At 35.6% G+C, this 14,413-nt stretch overlaps 1 protein-coding gene across 12 annotated transcripts in view; it reads right to left on the reverse strand.

The window, feature by feature from the left end:
- RYR3 (ryanodine receptor 3) overlaps positions 1-14,413 on the reverse strand; it is an 833,777-nt gene that overhangs the window by 5,619 nt on the left and 813,745 nt on the right. For 11 of the 12 annotated variants that reach the window (XM_074235022.1, XM_074235021.1, XM_074235020.1 and 8 more), the window contains 8 exons: positions 12,180-12,222; positions 11,614-11,741; positions 11,032-11,092; positions 10,384-10,530; positions 8,519-8,653; positions 5,087-5,243; positions 4,368-4,432; positions 3,585-3,685 (listed from right to left, as the gene is read on the reverse strand). In XM_074235022.1, coding sequence (XP_074091123.1) covers positions 3,585-3,685; positions 4,368-4,432; positions 5,087-5,243; positions 8,519-8,653; positions 10,384-10,530; positions 11,032-11,092; positions 11,614-11,741; positions 12,180-12,222 — 837 coding nt within the window. Of the gene's footprint in view, positions 1-3,584; positions 3,686-4,367; positions 4,433-5,086; positions 5,244-8,518; positions 8,654-10,383; positions 10,531-11,031; positions 11,093-11,613; positions 11,742-12,179; positions 12,223-14,413 lie in introns of those variants that run through there. The other variant, XM_074235026.1, reaches the window with a different exon arrangement.

Genomic DNA, 14,413 nt, shown 5'->3' on the forward strand with positions numbered 1-14,413 from the left:
AGTGCCTGAGTTTGGATTTTAACTCATGTCCTCCTGACTCCAGGGTTGGTGCTCTATTCACTGCACCACCTAGCTGCCTCAGAAACAAACTCTTAAGCCTGGCAGTTAAACCCCTTCACAATCTGAATTTATTTCGCCATTTATTTTACTGGCCTACTGTTAGTTAGATAAATAATATCTTCCCTCTTTAGGATTCCACCTAGGCTATTCCCTCATGCCTTGAAATGTATTCCTTCCTGCCACACATTCACTTTTTTCAAGTCTCATATCAGGGGATGTTTTCTACATGAAGCCTTTACTGATTTCCTACCTTTATCCAAGTTGTTTAGTGTTTTCCAAAAGAAAAAAAAGTGGACTTAAGTAAGGAAGATCTGAGTTCAAATCCTGCCTTATTTGCTGTATGACCCTGAAAGGTATTTCAACTCTATCAACCTCAGTTTCCTCTAGTGAAATGAGGAGAAATAATAGCACCTACCTCACAAAGTTGTCTGTTGTGAAGATCAGTAAGATAATGTAAAAAAGAACTTTGCAGACATCAAAATAAATAAATAAATATTGTTATTCTTCTGGAAATAACCTTATATATACTTAACCTGGCACAGGCTGCTCTCTGTTCTCATATACTTCTAGTAGAGAGACCTTTGAAGATAGGGATTATTTTGGTTTTTGTCTTTCTAACCCCAGCACCTAGTACACCTTTCATATGGAAGCAACTTAATAAATATGTTTGTTGAATTAAACTTCCTTTTTTCTTATTTTTTTTCTGTTTTTCAGTTTTTTCCTTGAGGCAAAAAATACAATATGTGTGAAATCATGAAAAACATATTTCCCTATTAGCCTTGTTGTGAAAAAAAAAAGGAAAATAAAGAGAAAAAAACATGCTTCAATCTGCATTCAGAGGTCATCAGTTCTCTCCCTAGAGGTGGATAGCATTTTTCATTATAAATCCTTTGGAGTTGTCATGGATCATTGTATTTGATCAGAGTAGTTCAATCTTTCACAGTTGGTTTTCTTTAATTGCTATTACTGTGTACATTGTTCTTCTGGTTCTCATTCTACTATGCATCAGTTCATATAAATCTAAAAAAGTTTTTCTAAAACCATACCCTTAACAAGAGTTATTTCTGCCACAATCATAATTGTGAGCTCTTCCTCTATTGATGGACATATCCTTAGTTTTTAATACTTTGTTATCACAAAAAGAGCTGCTATCAGTATTTTTGATTATATGGGTCTTTCTTCTTTGATCCCCTTGGGGTATGGACCTAATAGCAGTATTGCTGAGTCACAAAGGGTATATGCAATTTTATAACCCATTGGGTATAGTTCCAAATTATTCACCAGAATGGCTGGGGTAGTTAACAGTTCCACCAACTGTGCATTAGTGTACCTCATCCCTGCCAGTATTTGTCATTTTCCTCTTCTTTAGCAAATTACCATGAAGTGGTACCTTAAAGTTGTTTTAATTTGCAATTATCTGATTTAGAACATTTTTATAAGACTATTTATGGCTTGTATTTCTTCTGAGAACTGCCTGTTGATATCCAATGACCATTTATCAATTGGGGATGGCCTTCATTTTTTGTAAATTTGGGTCAGTTCCATATTCATGTATTTGCATACACATTAATGAAATGAGTCTTTATCAGAGAAACTTGCTGTAAAATTTCCCCAGTCATTTTCCTACTAATTCCAATGGCTCTGATTTTATTTCTGCAAAACCTTTTTAATTTTGTGTATTCAAAATTATCCATTTTACTCCTATGTTCCCTCTCTATTTTTTGTTTGATCATGAACTCTCCCCTATTCAAAGGACTGACAGGTAATGTTTTTCTGTGCTTCCCTAATTTGCTTATGATATCACCCTATACATATAATTTATAAATCCATTTTGAGCTTATCTTGTGATATGGTGTGAGATGTTTATCTGTACTTAGTTTTTTCCAGATACACTTTCAAGTTTTCCCAGCAGTTTTGTCAAATGGTGACTTCTTGCCCTAGTAACTGGAATCTTTGAGTTTATCAAATACTAGGTTACTGTGGTCATTTGTTTCATTATTCTTGATACTTAATATGTTCCATTGATTATTTCTTCTGCAGGACCAAAGTGTTTTGATGATTACTACTTGGGAGAATAGTTTGAAAGTTAGGTTTTCAAATTGTGATACTAGAAAAGACTTGAGAGCCCCTTGAACAGCAAAGTGATAAAATCAGTCAATACCTAATATATTAATTCAAAGTATTTGCTGGAAGGTCAAATATTGAATACTGAAGCTGAAGCTTAACAATTTTGGCCACACAAGGAGAAGACAGGACTCAATGGAAAAGACCCTGATATTGTGTTGGAGGGAAGGCAAAAGGAAAAGGGGAGGACAGAGGATGAGATGGATAGATAGTGTCATGGAAACAATGCATATGAACTTGAACAATCTGTAATGATGGTGGAGGCTAGAAGGGCCTAATTATGTAGTCCATGGTGTCATGAAGAGTTGGACATGGCTTAACTGTTAGGTAGCACTGTAAGGCAGTCTTCCTTTATATTTTTTCATTAATTAATTCCCTTGATTTGATTTACTTGACCTTTTCTTCCTCCAAATGAATTTTCTTGGGTTTTTTTTAGCACTATATTTTTTGGGAGTTTTATTATTATGGTAAATGTAGGTGTTATTGTCATTTTTATTATATTCATAAGCAATGACTATTTCACCAGTTTTTTAGATATGTTTTTATTTATCTGAAAGGTGTTTTGTAAATTGTGCTCATATAATTCCTGTATGTGTGTCTTGACAAGGAGACTCCCTAATATTTTATATACTCTGCAGCTATTTTTTATTTAAAGATTTTATTTATTTGTTTTTCCAACTACATGAAATCATTTGTTCTTGCAAGGTTTTGAGTTTTACTACTTTTCTTCCCCTCTCCCTTCCCTCTGGATTTCATTGGGTTTTAAAAAATTTTATAATTGTATTTTGATATCATTGATTTTCTTTATAATCCTATATATTTTATTTTGTGCATTTAAAAACATTACTTTAACAGGGGGACCCCATAGGCTTCATCAGACTAATAACAGTCCATGCTTCAAAAAAGGTTAACCCTTGTTTCAGAGGAATGGCAGCATAATACATAGTTATCCATTCTTCTCTCACTAGTAACAATCACATCTTTTTTAGTTATGTTAAACTCCATTGTAGTATGAGAAGCCTAGGAGTTGAGGCCTTCTGATCTGAGGAAATGAATTCCATACCAATCTTCATGTAGGGCTAAAAGTGTTGGCATGCCTGTGTCTGGTTGTAAGAAAGCTAATGTTTTCAATCAGAAATGATAATGAAGAATTTTCAGGTGACACAGTTTTTTCTTCCCTGACTTACTAGTTCTAAATAATTGAAATTCTATAATCAACTCTTTATCATGATACTTGATAGCAAATTGCTCCAGTAGAAGGTAACCTAAATTTTTGATTCTTTATACTTATAACTCCAGAGCCCAGTTCACAAGAGTTTGATAATATTTACTGAATAATTACTACTCTTCTTGTCCAGGTTCCTTTCTATAAAAATGCCATATCTAAAAGAAGTACTCACAAATAGTTGGCTAGATTGTGCTCTTGTAATGTATGTGTTTCAAAACCATGGGGAGTAGTATCAAAGTAGTCATTGCCAATCCCACAGATGAAACATTTTGTCTAGAAAAAGAGGATATAAAAGTATTAGCAATGTTAGTCCTACTGATAAGTACTTGGTCACAACAAATAAAATTTCAAGGAACCCCTAAAATATCTCTTACAAATTTTCACCATTAGACTTTTATTGCATTGAGTTAATAAACTGCCCTTAAAATATAAAAATTTCCTGGAGAATTTAAACATAGTTGGGAGGAAAAGGTGATTTGGATTATTACCAGGAAGCTATTAGGGTAGGTAAACCCAGGTGGGATACTGCAGGTATCCAGAGAAGTCAGAAGACAGCACCTTCATTCCTGGTAATTTGGGTATCATTTACCTTTTCTGTCTAGGTCTTGGTGTCCTCATCTGTAAAATGAGAAGGGTTAGCCTACATGACCTCTAAGTTTCCTTCCTGCTCTAAATTATCCAATGAGGGCACTGAAAGATAGTAGGAGAGAGCCAATTAAAAGGACACCAAATAAGCCTTATCTAATTCATAATTTTGTATAGACTTGACTCTGGATAGACAAAAAAGCATAGTTGGACTTGAGAGATATAATATGAGGAAGTGATAAGCTTATGAGCCTTCATGTCAAAGACTCAGGTCCAGTCCCGCTCCTAAACCCATGACTTGGGTCACATTTTGTGATTCTTTTCTAAAGCTCTGTCCTCTATACTCTAAGGCTGTCTATATAAAGCATACCTCCATGTCTTCTCTCACTTGTTCTTGCTGGTCTCTCAGTTCTCCAAAGGCATCAATGATCAAACCTGGGATTTTAAATACAAAGAAAATTAAAGCCCCCAAATGATGGACATACAAAAAGTTATATTAGAGTTGAAGAAGTGGTAAAATTCTATTTCCTTTTCATTCAAGGTCTCGGGATTACTAAATGAGTGCACCTGAACAAATCTATTCATGGTTTAAAAACAAATTCAAACATCCTTCTTGTTTTATAGATGAATCCTGGATATGACTCTTCTCTTTAGCTTGTACTTATTATGCAATATAAATTTACATCTGGAAAACTGTTCAACAGCTACTTGAAAATACAGATCAGGTCAGAGGCAAGGAATTATAGGAGTTACTATAGTAAAACAGAAAAAAAGAGGTTGTGAAACCTGCCTTCATCATTATTAATGTCTTAACAAAGAACTTGATTTTTTTGACTTTCCGTAGTCTAAGCTGCCTCACATTGGTTAAGTTGGAATAATTAAAAACTACCAGCATTATGGGGTATATCAAAAATGTTTATGAATGACCAGTCAATGACACTGAGCATCTGTATGCCTAGGAGGAAATCTATGAATAAGCCTTAAATAATTTAGCAGAAAATAATAATAAATTCACAAGTGAAATTCTATCTATTTAGACCATATCTTTGGATATATAAAAATAATTAGTTGTATTATTGGCAATCATACCTTGAATGATGGCCAGTAGGATAACAATAACAAAAAAGAAGAATGTAATATCAAAGACAATCCGATACATTTCATAAGGATCACCAGCAGGGTCTTCGATTTCATCTCCAATGCCACCCCCAGCTCTTACTCCAACATACATATGGAATAGGTAACACTAGAAAAAGAAGAGGGTTTGACAAAGCAGAGAATTTTTAAAAATCAAAATAGGATTACTAAATGGATATACCTGAAGATTAACAGCAAAAACAAATCTATTCACAATTTAGAAACAAATTCAAAAATCCTTGTTGTTTTGTAGATGAATCCTGGATATGATTCTTCTCTTTAGCTTGTACTTACCATATCCAGGATTCATCTACAAAACAACAAGGATTTTTGAATTTGTTTCTAAATTGTGAATAGATTTGTTTTTGTTTAGTAATCCTGAAACCTTGAATGAAAAGGAAATAGAATTTTTATCACTTCATCAACTCCAATATAACTTTTTGCAAGTCCATCATTAATGGTGAGCTTTCAGATAAAATTCATTGAAACAAGCAATTTTTTGAAGATAGGCATGAAAAGAATTAACTCACAATCTAATGATGATATTTGTTGATGCAAAGATTGGCTGCCTCTATTCCTCTAACCACTACTCATTAAAGCTACTTCCAGTCATGCCAGATTGAGATCTGATGGCACACCATCCACTTTTCAGAGGTTGCCAATTCTAGCATTGAGACTGTGGTAAGTAAATTGGTATGCCTTCTCTGTATGCTATATCTAGCAATATTTAATATGCATATGGCATTGTCTTTATGTACAAGGTTAGTAGTACTAACTTATTAAGGATCTAACTGTGATAGTGTCACTTTCTGTCTTGTCAGTCTTTTTGTTTAAAAATTAAAAGAGTAGGAAACTACAAAAGTTGAAAAAAACCTTTTAGTATGCAATGCTCAAGATGCCCTTGTCAGGTAAGTTCCAGGAACAGAACATGGTGATGCATGGGGTGAATGCTCTAGAATATACTTTTCTGTGGTCTTGCCAATGTAACTCTAGTGATTCACTGCCATTTTATCTATGTGGTGATGAAGACTAAGAAGCAGATCGTATGTCACTTTTAGTGGCACAAAATCTGGCTTGTAGTGGCTATTCAGAGGCAATAAAAGGTTCTATGAATGGATATTGTTGGAAAATTTTTTTTTATTAATTGAGTTTTCTATGCAAAGTTGCCCAGTAATCCCATGCTTCATTCAAACATCACAGAGAATCAGAAAAAAAAATATGGTATAGTCATCTCACTAAGTTCATAGTTTGAATTAGGCCTTTTAAAAACAACCCTCTGCTGCTTCTAATCTTCCTATTCTGTCAGAAAGGTTATGGGCTCACCCTTTTTTTTTTCCTGGAGTAAAGTCCTTTTGCTTAAAGAGCAACCTTAGAGTTGAGAGATGACAGTGAAGGCTGATCTTGAGTGCATACTTAATTTCTAACAAGCAGTTGATATTATAGGAGTTTGAACCTAGAATAATGGGTGCTACAGGAAAGAACTTTTCATCTGTCCACTCTGACATTTGACAGATGGGAAAACCTGAGACTTAGAAAGGTTAAGTGATTTGTCTAAGAATTACACAGTAGTAATGCATTGTTGGTGGAGCTGTGAACTCATCTAACCTTTCTGGAGAACAATTTGGAATTACGCCCAAAGGGTAAATAAACATGTGCATACCCTTTGATCCAGTAATACCACTTTGGGTCTATACCCTGAAGAGATCAAGAAAAAGGTTTTTGTAAAAACATCACTTGTACAAAAAATATTCATAGCAGCTCTGTTTGTGATGGCAAAAAATTGGAAATTGGGTGAATGTCCATCATTTGGGGAGTGACTGAACAAACTGTGGTATATGTACATTATGGAACACTATTGTTTTATTAGAAACCAGGAGGGATGGGAATTCAGAAAAGCCTAGAGGGATTTGTATGAACTGATGCTGAGTGAGATGAGCAGAACCAGAACATTGTACACCATAACAGCAACATGGGGGTGATGATCAATCTAAATGGACTTGCTCATTCCATTAGTGAAACATTTCAGGGACAATTTGGGGGTATCTGATATGGAGAATACCATCTGTATCCAGAGAAAGAATTGTGGAGTTTGAACAAATATCAAAGATATTAAATTTAATTAAAAAAAAATTATCAGGGGCAGCTAGGTGGCACAGTGGATAGAGCACCGGCCCTGGAGTCAGGAGGACCTGAGTTCAAATCCAGCCTCAGACACTTGATAATTACCTAGCTGTGTGGTCTTGGGCAAGCCACTTAACCCCATTGCCTTGCAAAAAACTAAAACAAAAAAAAAGCAAACAAAAAAACCAAAAACTTATCTTATGTAATTTTGCTATCTCTTATATTTTATTTTTCCTTAAAGATATGATTTCTCTCTCAATACATTCAATTTAGATCAATGTATAGCATGAAAACAATATTAAAACTAACAGACTGCCTTCAGTGGGGAGTGGGGGGGAGGGAAGTGAGATTAGGGGTAAAATTGTAAAATTCAAAAATAAATAAATTATAAAAAATTAAAAAAGAATTACATAGTAGTAGTGAGCATAGACCCAAGACTGAGTGGTCTGACTGTTATTCTAGTAGGAAAGTTAAATTTCAGGAGTTAGTGAAAATAAAGATGTATATTCCCATCCAAATTGAAAGTTCTTCCCCAATAAATTATTTAAGAACCTCCTGGGGGTCCCATGAATAAGCTTAAGAACCCCCAAAACTAGACCTAATGCTTTGTAAGACTAACTTTCCCTTAGGAAAGTAAGGCAATCTTTTCAGTCACTATTTCTTTTAGGACATATACTCATCATATAAACAAGGCATACTGTAAAGATCAGCATTATTACTTACCTCATTTTTCCATTTGGGGTTTGTATCTCTTCCTTTCACTTGACCTGAGGACTCCAAAGATGTACTACCTACCTGCCTCAACCATGATCCTGCTTCTTTTACTTTTTTATCCTATGTGGAAATCATCCCAGCCTTTCATGAACTTTGTTTTTGTCATGTAAAAGACATAGGAAATTTCTTTAGACTACCTCAGTAAACAGAAAATGCTCAAGTTAAAAAGGCTATGCTTCCCAACACTTGAAGATCAAACACTAAAGACTGTAAACACAAGGACTGAATGGTTAAAGTGTTCCATTTCCAATCTTGTTTTATTTTTGCAGATACATTTGGATGTGAGCCTCATCAATATTGATAAGCTTCTCAGGTGAATTTGATTAGTGGTAAAAAAGTGATCTATAAAATTTATGCTATCAAAATTTAATAAGTCATTTAATGTATAACTCCAGGGTCTTCCAGCTGACTTCTCCAAGTCAACCACAGACCCTTATTTTCCTAGGGAGATGGTGTAATATAAGACAGAGCCTAAGACAGTTTTGTTACCGTCATCATGTCATCACATTTCATATCTGGCTCATCTTCATCTTCACTCTTGTTGTAGAACTTTCGGAAGAAGTTGAAAGCCACCACAGTGTAGAGATAAACAACAACAGCCAGGAGTCCCACAGTTAGTACCAGCTGTGCATGGGAGGAGAAAAAAAAGGAAAAGAGACTAGAATCTTTTCTCTTCTGTTTTTAGTATGTCTTCTCTGACTTAAGAGTTCAAAGACAAAATAATTGTTTCTGTCCTAGAAAGAGAGGGCAAGGAAGGTTGAAAAGGAGAAGAGATGACTGGATTCTAAGGAGAGTCTTGAGTGTTTGGGGTCAGAAAAAAGAGGAAATTCCACCCAAATGGGGGAATAAAGTAGAGAGGTAGATAGATGAGGGAAAAAAACCCAGTAAGTACAAAAGTACTTTTTATTGAATAAATGAGTAAATTAATAAAATTGAAAACAGACTTAGGAATCATGGAATATTCAAGGTGTCTTGAGCCAGCAATGAACCTCCATTCTGTGAAGTGAGAGGATTTCATAGATTATTAGAATTGGAAGGCATTGTAGGGGTCATCAAGTTAACCAATCCCACAAACCCCATTTTAAAGGTCAATTGTCTGAGGACCTAAAAAATGATATGAATTGCCCAAGGTTACAGATGCCATGAGTGACAAAATTTGAGACAAGAATCTTTTTTTTCTGACTCTATGAGGCAACTAAATGGTGGATTATTAGAGCATCAGATAAGGAGTTTGGAAGACCTGAGTTCAAATCTTTACATCAGAGACTTTATAGTTGTATAACTCTGGGAAAGTCACTTGACTTTTGTCTCAATTTCCTCAATTAGATGGTGCAGTGGAAAGAATATTTGGCTTGAAGTTAGGAAGACTGAGGTAAAAGCTAGCTCAGTGACCCCTGGACAAATCGCTTAACCCTGTTTTACCTGATCTGTAAAATAAGCTGGGGAAGGAAATGACAAACCACTCCAGTATCTTGTCCAAGAAAACCCCGATGAGAGTTATAAAGAGTTGGCCATGAGTGAAACAACTGAGTAATAACAACAAAATCTTCCATGGCTGTTGTGAGGAAAGAATGAGATAATATTTGCAAAGAACTTTGCAACTCTTTAAGTACTTTATCTGTTTTTATTGTTTCACTGTATTATGCTATTTCCTTATATTCCATATGTGTTTTACCTTAAAAAAACTGGAAAGCCTGCCCAGCATTAATGTGTGCTTCCTTCACACTCTTCATCCCTTCCAGGGAAGCTCAGAAAACTTGGAGGATTAGTGAATTGGATACTTAATCACAACTGTGGAGTTGATGGAAGGAAACAAGGTAGGTGGGCATTTGGAATGATAAAGTTTCCAAATGCCATTTATAGATTTCAGAAATAGAAATGTCCAATCACTTCAAAGCTGTTGAAGCTTTTGTTAGCAGAACATGAATATAATCTGAAATCAATTACCTCAAGAATGTTATATGAAGGGGACAAAAAGAATGGGGCAGTTAAATAGTGCAGTGCATAGAGCACAGGCCCTAGAGTCAGGAGGATCTGAGTTCAAATGTGGTCTTAGACATTTTCTAGTGTGATCCTGGGCAAGTCACTTAACCAAGACTGCCTCCAAAAAATGTTAGTTATACTATAAAATCTTGCTTTGAATGATTATGATAGCTGATATTTAAATAGTATTTTCTGGTTACCTTCACTTTGTACAAATTAATATTTTCTTTAGATAATTATGAGTGATACGACTATTTTATTAGATTGCTTATTAACTATCCATTATCTATTCCTCTCATTTCTTTATCATATTTTTTCTTTGTACCCAATCCTCAGTTCCTTTATAAACCTCATTTCTTTGTAGTTCCTACCTGTTTGCCATTGTGAGTTACAGAAGATAAAATTGTCCTCAGTGTCTTGAAACCCATTGCAATGTCCAGTAAGTGAGCAGCAAAGAAGAAGTTGTTGTAGTGACCAAGGATAGACATAGTCGTGTACCAGGCCAGGTATAAGAAGGACTGTGAAAAGTGTCCAATTGGAAAAAAAGTTAAGCAGTACCTCAAACCCTGTAAAAATTTTTCTATGTCCTGTGATAACTTATTGGACAAAGATATTGGAATATTATATCTAAACTTTGGAGAGGTGAAGCAATTGTCTCATCATTAAGCTAAAGAACAGCATGGGCACAGATGTCGAAATTATGCCATTAGGTTTGGGAATTATCTGTATGAGTTACCATAAACAATACTAAATATGGCAAAATTTGGGGCATTACTTTGCCTTGTCATATTCTATAAATGGAGGTGGGGAGTATCCTTAGTTGGCTTTTGGCTCCATATCCTCTGATAATTCATCCAATCTTTTTCAAGCATCTTTTATTCCACTATTTGGATACTCATTCCCTAAGGGCCTTTCAGCTTCTGAGCCCTTCTTGGGCTTTTTAAAAGGATGATTTCTCTATATGTACTCATTGATGTAATGTGTAAAATCTTACTTTTCTTTAAGCAATTAAAACTTACATTGTCGGTAAAAACAACTCCCAGCTTCCAGATATGATACTTCATATCGATGGAGCTCAGCCTAAAGAGGATCAAATAATTTCAAACTCATAAATGTCAAGAGTCAGTTAAGTATTTAATAAGGAGGAAATTAACCTCTTTCTCCCGTGTTTAATAACTGAAACATAGCTTGGAGCTTTATCAACTTGTATAATTTCCTCTGGAGATGCTGAATGATTCAGTTAGAAATCTTGTTCCTTGAATTGGATTTTTAAAATTGTAATTCCTGTACACAAAGAGCTTGCTATCTAACTTTTTCAAAGTTGTTTTTATCATGGATCCCCCTCCCCCACCCCTACACATTTATATACCTTTCACATATAATTAACCAAAGCCTAGATGAGACACCTCAATCAGGAAGAGTGAAAGGGCACATGAAACAGAAGGGTATTAAATGATTTTTTAACCATTTCCCACTTGGCTATCCTTTGAGCAAAAATAATTAATGGCCACACACAGGAAAAAAACACCACTCAACTTCCCTTGGACTAGGAGGAAAAAACCCCCTGAACTTCTTTAGTTAACAAAAGTTCATCTAAGTACCATGATACAAGGGAAGCCTCCTCTGGTTCTGTCTGTTCAACTGGGCTAAAGTCAAGTGCATTTTTATCCAAACCCAGAAGTTCAGCAATACGCTCCGCTCCATAGAGGTCACCATATTTGTTGATCACCTGAAAAATAAAGAAAGACAAAATTAAGGCATACATTTACCATCCACTTTCTGCTTTAAAATAATTATGTTCCAGTATCTCTTGGGATTTTATTAAGCTTGAATGAATTTTCTGTGGAGTCAGGAAAGGACTCAAAATAAAAGCAAAGAAGAAGAAAAGAAAGCCGATGGAAAATCAGGATTCCAAATATTAGATTAAAAACTGTCACATGTAGTTGGTATTTTCTCTTTTTTGGAGAGAGATAAGTTTTTTTGCAAAGTATGACAATGACTGTAAATTAAAATCTCACCAAGCTCTATGGAATACAGGTATCTTGGAATAAAGCCATCATTTTGCACATACAGACAGTTTCTTTCAATGAAGTCACATTAAATTCTATGATATTAAAAAAAATAATCCTAGATGGCAAGAGAATTCATCCCCTCTAATAGAACATACCTTTCTCTTTACAAACTTGTCCCAGTAGTTGCTCGGAAAAGAACTGTAGCAGAGAGAGAAAGAGAGGAGGAAATTCTCAACATTAGGGATTTCAGGAATCTTGACCTTGGCTTTCCAATTCTGGAGAATTGCCTTGGAGAACATTGGCTTGGGTTGTGAAGACTGCATGATTTAGTTGAGTTTTAGCGTTCTCCACCAGTCTGTTTATCTCTGCTCTGGTAACTCTGAACTAGCTGCTGGGTTGTTTTCTTCCATTAACTCAATGGTTAAGAATAAGTTTGCAATAGACTCGGGTTAAGCCAAGGTGTGTGCTAGACATTCAGTTCCACTAACAAAGGGCCTAATAGAAATGTAGAGGATCCCCTTGAAGCACTGCAATCTGTTAACATGTATAGGACACTCCAGGGGAGGTCCTAGATTTGAAGTTTCAAAAAAAACAGATTCAAATATTAGTTCTGACAAACTGCATGATCTTGAGCAAAAATATTTCTCTAAGGCCTAGTTTCTTCATCTGTCACATAGAGGTAATAATTTATGGAACCAGGCTTACAAAGGTGCTGTGAGAAGAGTGTTTGTAAACCTTACAAATGGGAACTGCCCTGTTCTTTCCCCAGCTCCTGTGTGCTCTGTTGGCTTGATGAAATTAGCACTCCATCTTTAGGTGGCACTTCTTTGAGATGCTGACATTTTTTTTGTCCCTCCCATGGGAAAGATGCTCCTGAGCTCTAACCCCACTGAAGATGACTTTCCTCACAGAGCCACTATTTTAAGTTTTTTTTATCTTGTTAATTATCATTCACTTATATTTAACATTCTTTTTTTTTAAATTTAAGGCAATGGGGCTAAGTTGATGCAGAGAATTACAAATGCAGAAAATTTATAATTGGAAACAAATTTTGTAATCTTTAATGCTGTGAGATTTTGTTAATTGTGGAAGGCTGTTTGCTTCTGAGAAGTAAACTGACACCTGTTGTTTGCATCCTGACCTTGCCATTGACACTGGCATGACAGGAAATGATGAGTTGAACTTAGAGGTCACACACCTTGGGGGGAAGCTTGCCCATTGGAGGATACCTGGCCCAAGTATTGGACCACTCCCAAGTACCACCTTTTGTCCAACCTACTACAGAAGTGTATTTAAGAAGAAGCACTGCCCCTTCTGACTTGTTGACTCTATATTCCACCCTGCAGGATGGCTTTCTCTGCCCACATGCTACCAAACTTTGAATTCAGGAGCACCAAGGCCATGTGTCTGGACTAAGCCAGCCCTCATGGCCACCTGTCCTTTCTCTCCCTGCCCCCCCCATCTCTCTGTCTCTGTCACACACACACACACACACACATACACACACACACACACACATACACACACTTCACCTAGCCTGTCCTCAAGGTACTTACTGCTTTTCTAGGAGTTTTAACCTGTTTACTTTGCAATATTTTACAGTAAATCCTGAGAAGTTTTAAAATACCAGGGAACACGTGATTTCTTTCATCTTTCAGTTACCTTCAATTTCTATCTTTAATTGGTGACCTCTAAATCCCATAGGTAACAAAGTGACTTGCCCAAGGTCACACACAGCTAGGTAATTATTAAGTATCTAAGTCTGGATTTGAACTCAGGTCCTCCTGACTCCAGGGCCAGTGCTCTATCCACTGTGTCACCTAGTTGGACCAACAATCATTTTTAAAAATTTTGAGTGCTAAATTTTCTCCCTCCCTCTCATTCATTTCCCCCTCCTTGAGAACTCAGGCAAGCAATTTGATATGTTATGCATGAGAAGTCATGAAAATATATTTCCATATTAGCCTTGTAAATGAAATAAAAATGTTTTTAAAATATGCTTCAAAATGCATTCAGAGTTCAGTTTTATCTCTGGTAGATAGAATTTTTCATCATGGGACTTTTATAATTGTTTTTGGATCACTGCCTTGATCACAGCAGGTAAATCTTTCAAGGTCAATCATACTTAAAATATCGCTATTCTGTTTACAATGTTCTCCTGGGTTCTGCTCATTTCACTTTGCATGAGTTCATTAAGTTTTTCCAGGTTTTTCTGAAACCATCCCCATCTTGATTTCTTATAGCACTCTAGTATTCTAAGCATAGGCCAAAATTTTTTCAGCCATTCTACAACTGATGGGCAATCCCTCAATTTCCAATTCTTTGAAACCACAAAAAAGAACTGCCATAAATATTTTTGGACATATACAGTTGTCCTTTTCTTTGATCT

This window comes from Macrotis lagotis, chromosome 4, assembly GCF_037893015.1.
Source record: "Macrotis lagotis isolate mMagLag1 chromosome 4, bilby.v1.9.chrom.fasta, whole genome shotgun sequence".
Lineage (NCBI taxonomy): Eukaryota > Metazoa > Chordata > Mammalia > Peramelemorphia > Peramelidae > Macrotis > Macrotis lagotis.